Below are 18291 nucleotides of genomic sequence, written 5' to 3'. Positions count from 1 at the left end.
TAAATATAACTCTGTGGTTCAAAGCTCTGATTTCATAAAATTAGATGGCATTAAATGGTTTGCCTTACAAAGATCTTTCTCTTGAAGTCTAATCCCAACTTATGTAGACTTTCCCAAGCGGACGTAAGAAAGGTTAATTGCACAAACTTGAAGCAACATTCTCAGTTTCTACAGGAAATAAACACTTCTTCACTCAAGAGACTCAATTCCACCCTGACAACCCCCACTAGGAAATTAAAGCAGAGGCTGAGTGAATGTTGTAAATAGGCAGAATGAAGAACAGAGGAAGGCACGGGGACGTGAGCAAAGCAGGGTGATCTAGACGGAGGGTCTGATTGCACAGGGTGGCCAGTTTCTGTAGTGATTGGAAACACGTTAAGACAAGTAGGTTGAAGGTACTTTGTGGAAAGCCTGGGTGTCACTACCAAAATGTTTCATATTTTCTAGGTGAAAACTGGTCTAACACTGAAAATCTGGGGGGAAAAGTCATTCAGGTGATTTTATAGTTAGGGCTTTTTAACTTGAAGTCAAAACATCGAACTAGCTATATGACTAAGCAAATGTGTAACTTCTCTGGCACTATTACTTTTTTGCTAAAATGAAGATTACATTATTAATCTCATAGGGTATGTGTAAGAACCAGGGGACTCAGTGTTCAGTCTATACTGACTTAAACAGTCAAGAAAACCATTTGCTTAGTCCCAGCAGAATGTAGGGATAAATGAATCTGCAGGCTTGGCTTTATCCAGAACTCAGATGCTATAACCAGGACCTGGGTTCCCTTTCTATATTTCTCATCTCTGCTTCCTTAGAGTAGGTTCCATTCTCAAGGAAGCTCTCCCCTCCTAGAGGCAATAAGGCTGCCAACAACACTTCGGGATACATCCTCTCTAATCTGCATCTCGTGGGAAACATACCAGTTGTCCAGGGGAACAAAGGTTTTCATTCACAAAAACCCATCCAGGGACCCCTCTCATATTATTCACTGTAGTGGGATCACATGTAAAAACCATGAACCAGACACTGACTGTGACCAGGATGGGAAATGCTGCCTAATGTGCACTTCTCATGGTCCCTAGTCCGTAACTGGGGACAGCATCAATTCCAGCTGTGTATACCTGAAAAGGTTTAATGAAGAGGTTCCCCAACAGAAATAAATGCATTGTTGGCAGGAGAAGGAGGCCGATGGATGGTGTTCTCCAATTAAAAAAAAAAAAAAGAAGAAGAAATTTCAGCATGAGGAAAACTTCCAGTTGCCTTATGCAAAAAAATATATAGGAGGTTCATTTCCAAAGAGGAGTAGAGGAATAGTCCAAACCTTAAGGCAAGGGAGTCAGCAGTAGTCCTAGAAATGAGGCCCAGAGCTTCAAAAATGACCACAGAATGGCTCCTTGGGAATGACAGCAACTCTGCCAACCCCATTTCAGAGGGGGGACAAAAATCTTTGGTCACTGGGATAAACAATAGAAAAGGATAAAGGGGTTATGCCAGCCTGTATTTAAGGAGAGAAGGCCTAGGGGGGCAGTGCCTGTGTGCACCTGGGGTGGGATAAAAATTTATAACCAGTTTCCTCCCACTGTACTAGTGAACTTAATTCCAGTTTTATCCATGTCTGTCCACGTGCTGATGTGAAAAAGACATACTACAAGCAGGAAACAGGCAGAGTTGCGTGACCTTTCTCTGTAAGTACCCAGCCACCTCACACACGTCCGACTGAATGTATTCTCTGGCCATCACTCCCTACCTGGTAAACCATGCCCTGACTTTGCCAAACAGTGGAGGCAATGGTCAAGCGTAGTGTACCATCCCCATCTCAAAGTTGCCACGGATCTACTAACAAAAATACAGTCTTTTCCTGGCAACCCTTTTGCAAATATTCCCAAGAATACTCAGCTGTGTTCACATTTTAACCTGCTACAGGAGCCTCACCAGTTTGTGAGTTGTACAAGGGTCCTCTTTCCTTTTAGGAATCCCAGGGGAGGTAGGGAGAGGTTGGGGGTGTTGGTTCTGGAATAATTGGAGATAGAGCTGATATCTTACTGCAGGCGGCTCACGGCCGTGGCCTGTTCCACCGCCACCCTCCTCCATGCAGGGCTGCCAGATTGAGCAAATTAAAATATAGAGCACCCAGGTTAAGTCTGAGTTTCAGATAAACAGCAAATAATCTTTTAATATAAGTATGTCCCATGCAAAGACATTATTCAGTGTCTCCCTGAAATTCAAATTTACCTGCCATCTTGTATTTCGTCTGATACCCTCTTCAGCTTGCCACTCTCAAAGCCCACTCTTTCAGAAAGGGTTTCCACAGCTGTTGCCTGGGACAGAGCTCTTTCCTTTTGACCACAGCCTTCTCTTTCCCATAGTTTGCACCTCCCACCCCTCAGAGGGGGGCACATATAATCAGATAAGCCTGGTATCTCTGCACCTGGAATCACTGCTCCCTTGACCACCAGGACCCGTAGCCTGGATGGGCCTGTTCTTCCAGACTCCTACACACAGGATCTCAGCGCTTCTCCTCTTACCAGCCCCTCAGGGTGTACCCCCATCCATCACACATGCATGTGTCTATGTATGTAACTGATTGATGTATTACTTTGTCTGCCCAGAATCCTGTCCTTTGGGGCTCCACTCTTCCATTCCCTGTGTTTCAGGAGGTGCTGGTCCTTTCTTACTCAGCCACTGGGATGTGGTCTAGGCCAGGAGACTCACCCTCGCCGGTCAGAGAAGTCCATCTTCCAGACCACAGAGATTGTTCACGGCTTGGCACATGCTCAGGGTCAGGTCAGAATCCTCCCCCAACTTCCCTGCAGGAGCTGTTAATAAAAACTATTCTCTTCCTTTGGGATTATTGGCAGTAAGGGTGGTTTAGGTTGACGCTGCTTATGGCCATCTTCTCTGACACATAAGGGTCACTCTCTGAAATAAGAGCAGAAAACAACTATAAAAAGAGCAACAGAGAGGAGAGAGAGTAAAAGCCCTGATAACATTGTTAGAAAGAGCCAGAAAGAACTAACTAGAATCAGCTTTATATATATAAAGCTCTGTGTGTGTGTGTGTGTGTGTGTGTGTGTGTGTGTGTGTGTGTGTGTATAGTGGGTCATTTAACTTTTGCTTAAAGCAGTTTGATTTGAATGTGAATCCTAAGCATACATGTCTAATCTTCAATTGGATATTAGATCCATGTTTTGTGAAACAAGCCTCCCTGGCCCCATGAAAACCCAGCAAGATGACTAGGCACCTGTTTAACTGCTCCCACATTCGCTATGACACTCAGGAGCTGGTCCGTTGAGAAGTTCAGGCTCTTTAAGGGGCAGTAAAACCTAGCTCAGGAGGTTCCTCCAGCCTCTGCAGTAATCCAGTACAAACTGCTCTTTAATTAAATGCATGTGCACACATACAGTTCCTCACACAGATCCTGTGCATATGCACAGTCTGTGTGCTCAGCACGTCACACAGGTAATTATCGATGTGGAGCCACCAAACTTCCTGTGTGAAGAAGAGTTGAAATAAAACCATAATTTTACAGCAAATGATGATAGACACAGAATTCAAGTGAGTAGTCATTTCTAAGGGTGGGCAGTGAGAGAAGGGAGACATGGGTAGATATAAAAAAAAAAAAAAACTATGGTACTAGAGCCAACTTTTACTGGCTCACGAAAGCCAATTGTTAAAATTTCAGGAATTGTGACAGCCAGTTGTTAAACAGCTAGTAGCCTGCAGTCAGCCCTGGTGGGAGTATTTACACCATGGAAATTGGCAGACACCAAAACAAGGGCCACTTTTTTTTTCAGGGAGCTTGTTGTTAAACACCTACTAGCTGATGGATGATATTCTAATTTCATAACAACAATAATATTATCTGCTGATAGAATGCTGATTTTCCTAATAAAATTCTATTATACCATATCATTATATTATAATTAATTCATGTTTTAATATTCATCATAATAATTCATAATATTATCTGTTGATAATATTCTAGTTCTTGGTTTGGGCCATGGATTCTGTTCACCATTTTAAAAAGTGAATGAATGTTCTAGTTCTGTTAAGTCCTGTCCGTTATATTATTTAAAAAATGAGTGAATTTAAAAAAGAGGTTGATGAATGGACCACAGATGTCAGTGCGTCATGAACCAAGGAGTATGATTACTACAATTCTGAGCACTTGTGACACAAAAAAGATGAAGAAAAAGAGCACTAGGTTCCCTCTGTCTTGGGGGCGTCATGTCAAAAGAGCCTCCACTAACGACCAGTGGTCCACAAAGACCTGAAAGGTACTATCCCATATTCTGAGAGCAGCACACCAGGTTCTAGCCCCGTGGAGGTGATTCTCCTTGGCTGCCTCACTGGACACACCTCTCCAAGGTCAGCTGTGGGCTGCAAATACTGGCCCAGGCAAAGTGGACCGTATGGCTCCCATAGCATGCAAAGAGAGGCCTGGGGCTACTCTAAGTCTCCTTTCCTAAAGCTATAAGCACCCGCCAGGTGGTCATGGTTCTTGGGCCAGAACAGACCCAACCCCTAATGATAGCTTAGGCAGGAGGGGCAGCAAACACTAGCAACTCTATATGGTTTCTTGCCTTTACCTTGGCATGAAGTCAAGGAGGTTGGCCAGGCTCACTAGTCCTAGAATTCAAGGAGCCTGGAGAGGCAGGAGTCAGGGATGGGCTGAGGTTATCGAGCCAGTGAAAGAAGCTGCACTGACCCAAAACCAGGGGGAGGCGGGGGAAGGGCAGAGGCAGGTGTAGAAACTAAGATGTGGATATCAGAAAACCAGAGAATGGAGAGAAGGGGGTGCCAAGCCAAGCAGACAGGCATGAGACTTGTCCTGGACAGCCCTGGAGACAGGCAAGTGCTGTATGTGATGGGCCACCTGGTCAGGCTGGCTTTGGCCAGCGTGGCCAACCAGTTGGTGGAGCCGGGTTCCCTGGACAACATTCACCTGTGCAGGAAGCTGGTCTGTCACAGCCAGTGAAAGTGCCTCCTCCAGGCAGAAGGCCTTAAAGATGCTGATTCCCGTGTAGTAGAGGAGTGTCCCGGGACTGGTGGAACACAGCTTCCTGAAAACTGCTGGCGGTGGGCAGAGACAGAGTGTGGGAGGCCACCCACCAGCCCTCCTGTGCCAGGCCCTGTCTGTAGGACAGGGTAGTTGGCCACTAAGTTGTGGTTCCTGTGCAGCTTCGCCAGTGGAGGGCAGCCTAAGTCCCAAGTAGCACTTGCTGCAGAGTTGAGAAAGCCTGGAGCGCCCTCTGGTGGTCCTCCCGCCATTGGAGCTGAAGCTAGGGCTCCCTTCTCTCCAGCCGTCTCTGGGGGTGGTGGGATGGGTGCGTGAAGCTACAGGCCTCCCCCCCCCCCCTTAACATGAGCCTGCAGCTGTGACCCTGGTCTTGTCGGGCAGGACTGTCAAACATCCCTCAGGACAGCCAGGAACCCAGGTGTGATGGTGAATTTTATGTGCCAATTTCACTGGGACACAGGGTCCCCAGATACTTGGTCAAATATTTTTCTGGCTGTGTCTGTTCCAGCCTTCAAACGCAAACTGAAACATCAGCTCTTCTTGGGTCTTGAGCATGCCAGTTTTCAAACTAGAAGCACACATCAGCTCTCCTGGTCTCCAGCTTGTCGCCTGAAGATCTTGGGACATCTCAGTCCCCGTAATCCCCTGAGCCAATTCCTTATAATAAATATATATATTTCCTACTGGTTCCTCTGGAGAACCTTGACTGATACACCATATACCATGTACACAACACATTTCCCATATTTAAGGGGAAAGCCCATTTTCTCTCTCCTCATGTCTTCAGCCCTTTCCTGATGAACCTGGACCCAGCGTTTCTGTTTACAGTTCAGCCTGCCTAGATCCCTCAGTGAGCCATTGAAAAGCCACCATCCAGACTCCCTTGTCCCTTGTCCTGGCCAGTCAGATCCCTGGGAAGACCAAACCAATGAGCCCTCTCCTCCTGCCCCTAAGCCATGTGGCTGGAGGAAAATTAACAAAAGCTGACCAGATCCCTTGAGATCTGTGCGCTCAGCTGGGTCCTCCCATAATTGGTCAATGACTTTGATGGATCACTCTCAGCCCCTCTTCCAAACACTGTCCACTCCCCTAAGGCTGAACCTGACCCTTGCCTTGCCATTCTCAGCAGATCGTCTTGCCTCCACTTTTCTGAGAAAAACATTTGACCAGAGCTCCTGCAGTGTCCCCTCTGTCCCCAATTTAAAATGTCTCTGCTCCTTCATCCATCCCTTTCTCCTTTCCTTCCAGACAGAAAGGTCTTGAGGTCATTGATATAAAGGCAACGTTCTTGATGGTGAAGTGTCCAAAGTGTCCACAGTCAACTCAAATCAACACGTGGAGAAGAGGTCTCAAGGGTCTGCATGGTCATTTGGAGGCAGCAACACATCTTCATCAGGGGCTGCTTCTCTCCTCTGGCCTTCGTACCATGGGATGATCTCAGGGGACCACTCTGGCTAAAGCAGACCCACCCCCAAGGAACCCATAAGGGAGGCCACAGCCCAGGGCAGCCTCTCCATCATGTCCCTCATCCTGTGCAAGAACATCCTTCTCATCAAGCCTTCTGCATTCAGATCCTCCTTCCTTCCTTGTTTCATGAGACAGTTCCCCTTACTCACACTTGTACATTCAATCTTTCTCTCTCCACTAGATCCTAATCCTTGGTGTGAAATATACTTAAAACTCTTCCAGCCTAAATTGTCCCCCTCTCAATCCTGCTGACCCCCAGCTACTACCTTACATGTCTTCTTTCCTTCCCAGGCAGTTTCCTTGAGAAGTGGCCAACACACAGCACCACCAATTCAAACTGAGCATCCCTCACCACTGAATTCTGGTTTCTGTGCCCACCCCACCCTCAGTTCCACTGGCACTGCCCTAGCAGGGTTGATAAAGATCCAAGTCATCAAATTCAAGAGTCACTTTCCTTTTTGAATTCCATTTGTCTTTTTATTTATAAATATCCTTGAGAGAAACCAAAAGGAAAGACTAAAGGGCAACGCCCTAGCTGTCATGTAGGTGGAGGTGACCAGAGTCACTGTGGATGGTTCTGCTACTCCACTGGCCGACAGAGCTGGGCGTGCTCCTTGCTTCTGCCAGCTTGGGTGCCAGACACAAAGGAAGACATTCCATCCCTATGCTTTTCCTTTTCACTTTTTTAAAAAATTAAAGTATAGCTGATTTACAATGTTGAATTAATTTCTGATGTACAGCATAGTGATTCGGTTATACATATGTGTATTCTTTTTCGTATTCTTTTTCATTATAGGTTATTACAAGATACTGAATGTAGTTCCCTGTGCTGTACAGTAGGATCTTGTTGTTTATCTATTCTGTAGTGTGTATCTGCTAATCCCAAATGACTAATTTATCCCAACCTGCCTTTCCCTTTATATATACATATATCACAATTTCCTTATCCAGTCATCTGTTGATGAACATTTAGGTTGCTTCCATGTCTTGGTGACTGTAAACAGTGAAAAGTCACTTTCCAATTCTCCTCAGATAGGCTGTTCACCTATGTTTGGGGGAATGAAAAGAAAGAATATATGTCCACCCAGAGTACTGACAGGGGACGATCATGTGAATTCTAATTAGAAAAGGTAGATCCAAGGAGAAAGCAGTTCTTGGGCAGAAGAGTCAGGGCTAAGAAGTCCAGCCTCACCCATCTGTCTTGTCAGGTGGGTGCTGGGACTTGACCCAGTTAAGAGAGTTGACAGGTTTTCTGACAGGCAGATATTATCCCCACCATACTGAGAAGGAAACTGAGGCTCAGAAAAAAAAAAAAAAACCCTATAGATTACCCACAGTTACACAGGGAGACCAGAGCTCCTTCCAACTCACAGTAATGATAATAGCAACCTCTTAATAATAACAACTGCTCACATCAGGCAAATGCTGAGAGCTTCACAGAGCATCAGGTCATTTAATCCTCTCCCAAAGTACAGACTCGTGTCTCCACCGGACCACTCTACACTTCTGCTTGCATGTCTAACAGGCATCTCAAGGGTGACACATCCAAAAATGAACTTGGGATCTTTTCCTCAAAAAGCTGCTCCACTTCTAACTTTCATTGTCTCAACTGATGACAGCTTCTTTCTACTAATTGCATCAGCACAAAGTGTCAGAGTCAGCCTTGACTCCTCTCACATTTCGTATACAATTTTTCAGAGAGTCTTCTTGTTTCTACCCTCAAAATATATCTGTAATCTGCCTACATCTCATCACTTCCTCTGCTCTTGGCCAGGTCCCAGCCACCCTCATCTCTCACTTAGATTACCTGGTCATCTCACATGTCTCCCTGCTCTTTCTCCCTCACCTGCCTCTCCCCAGTAATCACACCCCACCCCCCATTCTATTCTTCTCAAAGCAGCCAGAGTGATCCTTTTAAAACTAAGACAAAGCATGACCCTCCCCTGCTCAAAACCCCATCTCACTCACACTAGAACTCGAAGTCCTTACTAGGGCCTGGGAAGTCCTTAATGATCTGCTCCCCAACCCCTGTGTAAAGGTCCACCTCCTGCTTCTTCCCATCTCGGTCTTAACACTCCAGCCACCAAATAGCCTCAAACACAGCAGGCCTGCTCCTGCCTTAAGGCCTTTACATTAGCTGTTCCTTCTACCTGGAGGGTCTTCCCCTCCCACACCCCTCCCAATTTGTCACATCCTTCGCCTCCTTCAAATCCACTCAAATCTCACATTCCTCATTGCAACCTATCCTAGCTCCTCACAATTCCTGATTTCCCCCTCAGCTGCTTTTTCCTTTTTCAGAGCACTTACCACCTTCTAATATATTCTATAATGTACTTACTTGCCTCTCCCCAGTAGAATGTGAATTTTTCAAGGACAGTGATCTTTGTTTTGTCCACTGATTTTTGCCAAGCGCCTAAAAGACCATCTGGCACATGTTCAGATTGTTGAATTAATAACTCACCCCACTGACACCTTATGACACTGTCAAGAACAAAGCTCTTTATTTATTTTTTAATTGAAGTATAGTTGGTTTACAATATCATGTTAGCTTCAGGTGTACAGCAGTGATTCAGTTACATATAATATATTTTTCCTTTTCAGATTATTTTCCATTATAGGTTACTACAAGATATTGACTATAATTCCCTGTGCTGTACAGTAGGTCCTTGTTGTTTATTTTATATATAGTAGTGTGTATCTGTTAATCCCAAACTCCTAATTTATCCCTCCCCCCACTTCTCCTTTGGTAACCATTAGATTGTTTTCTGTATCTGTGAGTCTTTTTCTGTTCTGTAATAAGAATAAAACCCTTTAAAAGGCACTGTGACATCGTTTATCCCTTTGAAGTGCAAATTGACACCCTTGTACTGCTCTCTCGCTCCATCTGGTGGCAGTTGTTTCTCTCATCCCAGAGAGGTCCCAAGTTTTCTCAGAACTATTTAGCCCGCTTCTCACTGAGTGCGCATCGGACTAAAATCAAAGAGCACAAGCTCAGAGTAGGAAATTGTAGCCGTGAGAAGCACCATAAGGAGCCAATAGGCACAAAGACCTAGTCCACGTGGTGCATATTCAGCCTATCGTGCTCCTAATATTTTTCATCTCACTCCCTTCCGCTCTTCGCTCGCTCTCTCTCGACAAGATGGCTGCACCAGGCCGTATCGGCGAGCGCTCCCTCCCGCCAGTCCAGCCCCAGCCCCGGCTGCGGCCACAACCCCGGTCCCGACTCCGGCCCCGGCCCAAGCCCCAGCCTCAGCTCCAGCTCCAGCGCCGGCGCCGGCTGCAGCGCCCGTTCCAGCCCCGTCGCCGGCTCCAGCCTCAGCCTCTGACCCGGCGGCAGCAGCGGCTGGGACCGCGGCTCCGGGCCAGACCCCAGCCTCAGCGCCAGCCCCAGCGCAGACGCCGGCGCAGTCGCTGCCTAGTCCTGCCCTCCCAGGCCCCTTCCCCGGCGGCCGCGTGGTCCGGCTGCACCCGGTCATTTTGGCCTCCATCGTGGATAGCTACGAGCGACGCAACGAGGGCGCCGCCCGAGTTATCGGGACCCTGCTGGGTGAGTGGTCAGAGAGGATTGACGTTCTCGTCCCTCCCACCTCCCCTTTATGTTGTTCCCCTCACTTTTCACCCGCATCGTAGTGCCTTGTTGAATAAATACCGTGTGCCGAGTGGTTTACGTTTTATTGCTGATCTTCCAAGGAGCATTTCATGTCAAGTATGATTAGTTCCGGTCTACGAAAAATGAGTTCAAATGCTGACTAGGACGTCAGAAACCTTTCACTACCCAGACCCAGTGACCACGTTTTCCCACCTCATCTACTGCTAAATATCTTTATTTTCCAGGTGTTTACAACGAGTTTCTTCTAACAACTTGGCAAGAGGGTGTGGGGACATCTGTAAAAATATATCCCTCTCAACAAGTAAACCGGTTTGGCAGGAACCCACTTGGGGTTTCAATAATATTCTGCTTTTCTGAACATCTAAGCTGGATCCTCTGTTCCTCAGTCTACTTAATACTGGCCCCCAATGAGCTATAGACCCTGTTCCCCCTGTGCAGTCTTTGTCCATTTGGACACAAACGATTGTATTATCTATTATTTGTATTAAGGTTCAAATGGAGAAATAACCCTTTCCCTGCCCATGTTCCAAATTTGGGGAGTGGATATTTCATGGTAAAGTAAAACTGAGAAGCCCTAAAGAGGGGTTTCTGACAATATATCTCTTTCTCTGGGGACTGCTGGCCCCATCAAATTCATTTTGACTCCATCTTAATCACAGATTTTGGACACCTTTGTGAATCCACTTTACTCGCTTCGCTTTAGTATCATTTCTCTTACTCTTGGGCGTGTAACAGTGCTTTCACCCTGGAAGACACCTGGTGTATTGCAAAGAGGACGAGAGGTGTAGACAGACTCCAGCAGCTATTGGCCATGTGCCTTAAGACAATTCACCTAAAGTCTAGTTCCTTCGGGGGCTACTTTCCACTTAGTCTTTTGAGAACTAAATTATTTGAGAAAGCATCTAATTGCTGGCACAAACCATGTACTTAATAGCTGTTGATTGCCATCTTCTGTCACATCAAGCACGCTCCCGACACACACACACATTCTCTTCCTCTTTATCTTTGAAGATGTAGCATTTTATAGAAACTTAAGCTGCTCCATTGTCTTTCAAACATTACCACAGTTTTCTCAAGCCAGGTCTTTGTATTCTCTTTGCCCCAGGTCCCTCCCCTGCTCTCCCTCATTTGTTTCTTTAAGTTCCGCTCATCTTCCAGGTTCCCAGGAAGAGTGTTCAGTGTCAGGTGTTCATCCATGCCCCCACCCTCACCCCCATTCTTAACCTCCCAAAGTATGACAGGATTCTGTGACTGTACCCTTCTTGGAGCTTCTGTAATAAATGTTTTTTGCATCGGTGACTTGGCACTCAAATACTAGCTCACCTTTTCAGCTTCACCTGTCAGATTTTCCAAACTCACTAGGGCTGTTTAACTAAAGAAACATTTCTCCATCCTAGGTTTGAGCTGAGTGCCCCCAAATAGTACAGAGACCCTAGTTAGACCAGCTGTGGTCTCGATCTTCAAATCCTCTCTCAGAGTGGGGTCGTGGTGCAGTTATAGAGGCAGTGCTTACTGAAGAATGAAACATGGATTCTGCTTGCAAGAAACTTAGAAATTTTCTCAGAAGTTAATTCATGAAACATATTCCATTTGGTTAAATGAAGTCACTGGTCCCTTTGTACCAAGAAACTGTTAGGTACTTAGAATTCGAAGTTTGATGAAATGAGCTCTACTCTAACCTTAAATTTAAGAGGAAGATGTACTCTTATATGCAAATAGTTAGAATATAATGTGATAAATGCTCTAATAGGAGAGTGTCCTAGTGGCATGCAAATACAGAAGACTTAACTGTTTCAGAAGCTCGGAGTGGTCAAGTCTGTTGACAAGAGGTCAGATAAGATAAAGAGCATGTATCCATTGGGTTTGGAGACATAGTTTCAGCTAAGGGGGCAGAGACCATGGTGAAGTGGAATTAAACAGACACTGATGGGTATAAGTGACATTGTGGTTTGTCATGGAAAAGAAAGCACTTGAAGCCTGGTTGCGAGGTGCCAGTAGATTAGATAAAAACGGAGCGGTCGAGGGACTCTCAGTCTCAGTGAGGTCAAGAAACAAATGTAGCAGGAGTAAAAGTATCTTCAGCACTAGAAGAATAAAAGTTTGTGGTGAGAGGCTGACATTGATGTTCACAGGGAGAAGGTTCCTGGATGATGATGGGATTGAGGTTATGACTGTGGGGCCAGATGTAGGATGGGAGGTACAGGTGAAGCTCCCTGAAATTGTGCTCTGAGAATAGGCTACCGAAAGGGTGGTCTATGTAGACATGGTTAGAAACTTCCAGGTAGCTCTGCAGATTAAATTATAAGGGGAAAGTGCAGAGGTTGAAATAATGAAGATCTTGGAATGAAGATCTAGAGTAACTGGTAGCAGGAAGTAACAGACCAGCAAAGGGAGACCTGGTGAAGGAAGGCTCGACCCTATTTGTTGAGGGTTAAAGAAAAGAGTTGGAGATCACGCCAGAGTTTCCTTTCTCTGGAGAACCCTAGTTCCATTGATGCGCGTGACTGAACTTGGAGCTTATGAGTCCAGTTTTTTGTTGTTTTCTTTGACTTTGAGGAAACCTCTTGAAAGCATTTGGAAAGTGGTTGAGGGCAGTTGGGTATCCTGGGGTTTTATAACACGTGGACAATTCTGTCTCACAGGAACCGTCGACAAGCACTCAGTGGAAGTCACCAATTGCTTTTCAGTGCCGCACAATGAGTCAGAAGATGAGGTGAGTGGGATGCTCCAGACGACCCTTCCTTCCCGCACCGCAGTGTGACCTGCTCATCCTAGAGCTCCTCCGGTTCAGAGAGCTTCGCCCATTTGTGCATAGTTCCCGGGCCTCTTCTGTCTGCTGGGGGCGGCCTCCTGGCCTTTTTACCGATTTTGCTATGGACTTCTGTCTTCTTAGCGTCCTCTCTTGCCTGCCTCCTTAGGTGGCTGTTGACATGGAATTTGCTAAGAACATGTATGAACTGCACAAGAAAGTCTCTCCAAATGAGCTCATCCTGGGCTGGTAAGTTTCGGGGGGAGCGGGTTGAGGGTGGGGGAGGATGGAAGGTCCCAGTGTTTGCCAGCGTCTTCTGCCACCAGACTAGGTGTCATACTCCCTCTTTTGGAGACAGAGTATTGAAGTCTGTCACCTCAAGGAGCTGTGAACTCAGTGTGTTTTGCTGGCGGTTCTGATCCTGTGAGGCCCAGAATACTACTTACTCTGAACTGCAGCTTTTACTGAGCAGGTCTTTTTATGCCTTCCTGGTGACTTAGAATTTTTCAGGAGCTCTAGGTCAGCCTGTATTTGACTTGATACAATTTTCAGTGTGCTTACTTTTTTGGCATGTGTTGCCCTAGAGGGTATCACTACTGTAAGGGTGTCAGGTACCTAGAGACACCCACACCACCATCGTGTTTGGTTCTTTTTTAATATATTTTTATTGAAGTATAGTCAGTTTACAATGTTGTGTCAATTTCTGGTGTGCAGTAGAATACTTCAGTCATATAGGAACATACGTATACTCATTTTCATATGGTTTTTCACCGTAAGTTACTACTAAGACATTCGTGTTTGGTATTGATGTCACATGTAGACGTGAGTCCACAGCTATGTCCCTGTTTTCCAGGTACGCCACGGGCCATGACATCACAGAGCACTCTGTGCTGATCCACGAGTACTACAGCCGGGAAGCCCCCAGCCCCATCCACCTCACTGTGGACACGAGCCTCCAGAATGGCCGCATGAGCATCAAGGCCTATGTCAGGTGACCTGGGGACTCCAGCCCCACCTCCACCCTGCGCAGGCGGCGTCCTTCAGTGTGTGACTCGCTGCCCTTCCTCACTCAGTTCTCACTGGAGAGGTTTTACTCTAAAACAAAACCTATCCCTGACGTTTCCACTCACTGAGCCGAGGCTAGCCCAGATTTCTGCTCGTCGCTCATAACCAGTTTCAAATGGCAGCCCTTTAGGTATTTGGACAAGCTTGTTTTTCACGTCGTCTTTTCTGGAAGCTAACTCTTCCATAGTCCTGCAGTTGATCCCCTCATGGTGCTCTGGCCGTGGTTCTTCTCCACGTTCACTGCTTTTCTGAGTTGCCCTTCAGTTTGCCGTCATCCCTAGAACTGCGCACAGGACGCAGGGCCATGCAGTTTAAAGGATGACTGTCCTTATTTTGAACACGTCTGTTAACCCGGGATAGAGCACAGCTTGGATGCCAGTAACGTTACACTGTTGGCACGTTGAGCTCGCAGTCAGTGGAGAGCTGCTTGATGGGGGTGTTGGGAAAGGCTCTGGTGGGGTGCCAGAGGGGCAGCTGCGGGAATTGGAACAATTCTGTTTTCCGGTTAGAATGAAACCCTTTGTTAGCGTGTCTCTTACTCTGTTTAGCTCTGTGCTGTTTCTGTGTCTGACACTGACGTGACCAGTTAACCATTATCGGGTAAGACAAAGGTGGTGGGTGTCAAGTCCTTATGGGCCAGTTGGAGTACCACTAAGTTCTAGCCACTGCTTGATTTCTTAGCCTTTCCAGGTATTTCTGGCTCTTCAAGATCCAATAAAAGTGTATAGTTGACATAGTAAAGGCGATCACCTTTAGTCAGATTATTTGTAGCACCCAGTCTTACCTTGGTGGGCCAGCGTCGATTTTCTTTTTTCAGTGCTGATGAGGGGCTCAGTCCCAGAAAAGACGTGTCCTGTCACATTCTCTCCATGGGGGAGGATGTCTAGGCAGCCAGTCCCACAAGGAAATGCAGTGTCCTGTCCTCACCACTGAGACTGCGCAGTGTGTGAAGTCATCCTCTGATGGGTCCAGGCCCAGCCCAGAAGCTGAGTCCGCTCTCTCAGGCCGAGGGTTTGGTGTGTGGAATGAGCTAAGGGGAGGAAGTGACTTTTCCCCATTATCTCTGAGGTTCAAGCGGTCCGGCCTTCTTATCTCAGAAACTCAGATGCCGTACCCTTGGTATGATTGCTTTCCCAGCCTGGACTAGACATGGAAACCCTCTCGCAAGGCCATCTGTTAACCTTGCCTTCTCTCTCCCCAGCACTTTAATGGGTGTTCCTGGGAGGACCATGGGGGTGATGTTCACACCGCTGACAGTGAAATATGCGTATTATGACACTGAACGCATCGGAGGTGAGTGACCTTCCCATACCCTCTTTTTAGTCTTTGGCATTTTTCAGGGATGGGGGGTTCTGTCCTGTAACAAGGATGGGGGGCTTTGGGTGGGTTAAGAGGAACTGTTGATCTAAGATTTGTGATCAGTGTGATCTACGGACTGTTACTAGAAGTAAGTCATTCTCCTATATAAGTGGGACTCAAGGAATTATTTGAGAAGTTGTTAGAGGTGGGAAATTAGCAGCACCAGAGGCTACGTGGCCATTCATATGAGGCCAAGACTGATGGTTACCGTGCTGAGTGCAGGAGTTGAGCCCTCTCAGGTGGAAGAAAAGCTAATAAGGGCAGAGCAGGGGAGTTTTGGAAAGTTGACTGCATCCAAAGAGAGGTGGTTAGAGATCTCCTTCCTGATAGGATGACTGAAATCTCTCTCTTCTTCCCCCAACCCACTCCCACAGTTGACCTGATCATGAAGACCTGTTTTAGCCCCAACCGGGTGATCGGCCTCTCCAGTGACTTGCAGCAGGTGGGCGGGGCATCGGCCCGCATCCAGGACGCCCTCAGCACGGTGCTGCAGTATGCGGAGGACGTGCTGGTGAGCAGGGGAAGGAGGGGGAAGCATGCAGGGACCTTCACCCTGAGATCATGACGGGGGCACAGGTCGAGCAGTAGTCTCAGGGGTGAGAATTAACTGTGCCTCGTTGCATTTGCTGCTCAGTCTGGAAAGGTGTCTGCTGACAATACCGTGGGCCGCTTCTTGATGAGTCTGGTTAACCAAGTCCCCAAAATAGTTCCCGAGGACTTCGAGACCATGCTCAACAGCAACATCAACGTGAGTGCCAGCCCGGGGCTTCTCAGAGCTGTGCCTTCCCCCGCTTCAGCATGTGCTCGTGTGTGAGGGGCTTTGGGGGAGGGGGCCTGGCGGGGACAGAGGAGGCAGGGCTCTGCCCGTGGCCCCCCTGCAGTCCAGGCTGGGAGGAAGGAAGGGAGTCCACGTGCATGGAGATTCCCCTCCTGCTTCCTTGTTTCCATCAGTTCAGGTGTATCAGGAGAGATGAGAAAGCGTTCTCAAGCATTTCCCTCCTGTCTTCCACCTTCCACTCTTGCTCAGCGTCTCCTAGCTGTCATTTACCCAGGACTGTCCTCACACCCAGGGTCCATCAGAGGCTAGCCTTTCTGCTCCCTTTCTACCCAGGCCCCTCACTCACTGTGGATCCCTTTTCTTCCAGGACCTGCTGATGGTGACCTACCTGGCCAATCTCACACAGTCACAAATTGCCCTCAATGAGAAACTTGTAAACCTGTGAATGGGCCCCAGGCAGCACTCCTGCAAGCCTGGGCCCCATCCCACCCTGCGACTCAGAATGGAGTGAAGGAGAAATGATTTCTTTGTGGTTTGAGTCACACTGAGTCAGTCAACTGCTTGTGACTCTAAATAAACATAGCCTACCTTTTGTAAATGAATGCCATCTTATGTGAGTTTACCGCTGGGTGGGAGGAGGGAAACTGTTCTGGGACTCACACTAGAAACCAGGAAGTGAGTGTTCTGGTAGAAGTTGGCAGTGAATGTGGCGTGACTGTCATCAGCAGTGGCACCCACAGCCCAAGCCAGTTTAGCTTCTCCTGACCCAAGACCAGAGAGCCTTCTCAGCACTGCTGGTACAGGGACACCTGCTCCCTACTCTTTTTTGCCTATACACAGAACAAACTGAAAAAAACTGATTTTTATCGCTTTTATTCCATAGTGTCTTACATGGATGGCAGTCCAAAGAGTTGCCTTATGCACAGTTTGAAGTATCTGGAGCGTGTGCTGCTGAGGGAGAGGAGGGGAGAGAAGGAGTAGGTACAGATCTCAGTCCTAAGACCCAGGAGTACGCGCTGCTGGAAAGAGCCTTCTCCGTGGTGAGGATGACTGTGCGCTGCTAGATTTCTTTGGGTTTTCAATCTGGAAAGGTGTCTACTGACAGAATTCTGGGCCATTTCTTAGTGGGTCAGGAAACCAAAATGAGAATCCACGGAGGGAAAATAATTGAGTGAGTTGGATACTTAATCCGAACCGAAAGAATAAAGGGTGAGGTGAGCTCCATGTGTTACAGCACCTGCATGATAGGATAGCACGGTTCACCGTGTGGTCCAGGGAGGTAGGAGTAGGATCTGTAGGTGGTTTCCCTCCATTTTTGTGGGGAAAACAGAAAAGTAAATAATCAGTTACAAAACAAAGTGCTGATCTGTTGTTTTTTGAGCTCCTATTGTGTTCGGAGCGGTTTGTATTCATATTGCAGAAGGAGCTAGGGTTCAGAAAAGTTGAATTGTTACTTGAGGTGACACAGTAAGTGATGAGATAGGATTTGAATCCAGGTCTGAATTTGTTTTCGTGTGCTACCCTGTGCTTCACAGCTTAGTGGCCCCATGAAATAAATAATAAGACAAAAATAGAACATAACAGGAATGTATCATAAGGATTGACCAGCTCTGTCAGAGTCTATCTGGGACATGATATTGGAGCTTTTTGTTTTTTAACCAGGAAATCAGGAAAGGGTGATGAGGACAGAGGAGTACATGAAAAAAAAAAAAAAAAGCTCAACCTGTTTAGAATCTAAGGCATATGCAGGAGCCAAAGCATAAGGGCCTTCAGTTTGTAGAAGTTGTGGGAAGGCACTGGATAATTAAGCAGATTTAATCAGATTTCAATTTCAGGAAGATCACCCTGTAGTAGTGTAGAGAAGGAGGGAAAGGGAGAGAACCAGAAGGCAGGGAGACAAGTCAGAGGGCCGCTGGGATGGTTGAGAGATGATGAGAACCCAGACTAAGGCAGGGCCAGTGGGTTGGTGATGAAGAGTTGGCTTCAAGAGGATAAGACAGACTCGGGGGGACTTGGAGCCTGGTTGACACTTGGATGGTAAGAGGGGAGGGGTCTAGGATGTTGCCTGGCTTCTTTTCTTTAATTGAAGTATCGTCAGTTTACAATGTTGTGTTAATTTCTGGTGTACAGCATAAAATTTCAGTCATACATACACATACATATAAAAAGCTAATTTTTTTTTTTGTAATGGAAGTGCTGGGGATTGAACCCAGGACCCTGTGCATGCTAAGCATGCATTCTACCAC

At 46.9% G+C, this 18291-nt stretch overlaps 1 protein-coding gene across 1 annotated transcript; it reads left to right on the top strand.

Moving 5' to 3' along the window:
• The first annotated feature begins 4816 nt into the window (after nucleotides 1–4816).
• EIF3F (eukaryotic translation initiation factor 3 subunit F) lies at nucleotides 4817–16647 on the top strand. The gene is made up of 10 exons (XM_006183086.3): nucleotides 4817–4967; nucleotides 5526–5654; nucleotides 9558–10031; nucleotides 12737–12807; nucleotides 13013–13092; nucleotides 13697–13834; nucleotides 15110–15201; nucleotides 15642–15778; nucleotides 15902–16015; nucleotides 16413–16647. The coding sequence occupies exons 1-10, from the start codon at nucleotides 4817–4819 to the stop codon at nucleotides 16488–16490; spliced, it is 1464 nt and encodes a 487-aa protein (XP_006183148.3). The 3' UTR covers nucleotides 16491–16647.
• The last annotated feature ends 1644 nt before the right edge of the window (nucleotides 16648–18291 follow it).

This window comes from Camelus ferus, chromosome 10 (genome assembly GCF_009834535.1).
Source record: "Camelus ferus isolate YT-003-E chromosome 10, BCGSAC_Cfer_1.0, whole genome shotgun sequence".
In the NCBI taxonomy this organism is placed as follows: Eukaryota; Metazoa; Chordata; class Mammalia; order Artiodactyla; family Camelidae; genus Camelus; species Camelus ferus.
This window is presented reverse-complemented; position numbering and strand designations above follow the sequence as displayed.

Bases quoted from the DNA above. Each gene is read 5' to 3' on its own strand.
- EIF3F (XM_006183086.3), top strand. From the start codon at position 4,817: ATGAGACTTGTCCTGGACAGCCCTGGAGACAGGCAAGTGCTGTATGTG. The intron at 13,093-13,696 runs GTAAGTTTCGGG...CCTGTTTTCCAG, and splicing joins AATGAGCTCATCCTGGGCTG to GTACGCCACGGGCCATGACA. The intron at 15,202-15,641 runs GTGAGTGACCTT...CCACTCCCACAG, and splicing joins TGACACTGAACGCATCGGAG to TTGACCTGATCATGAAGACC.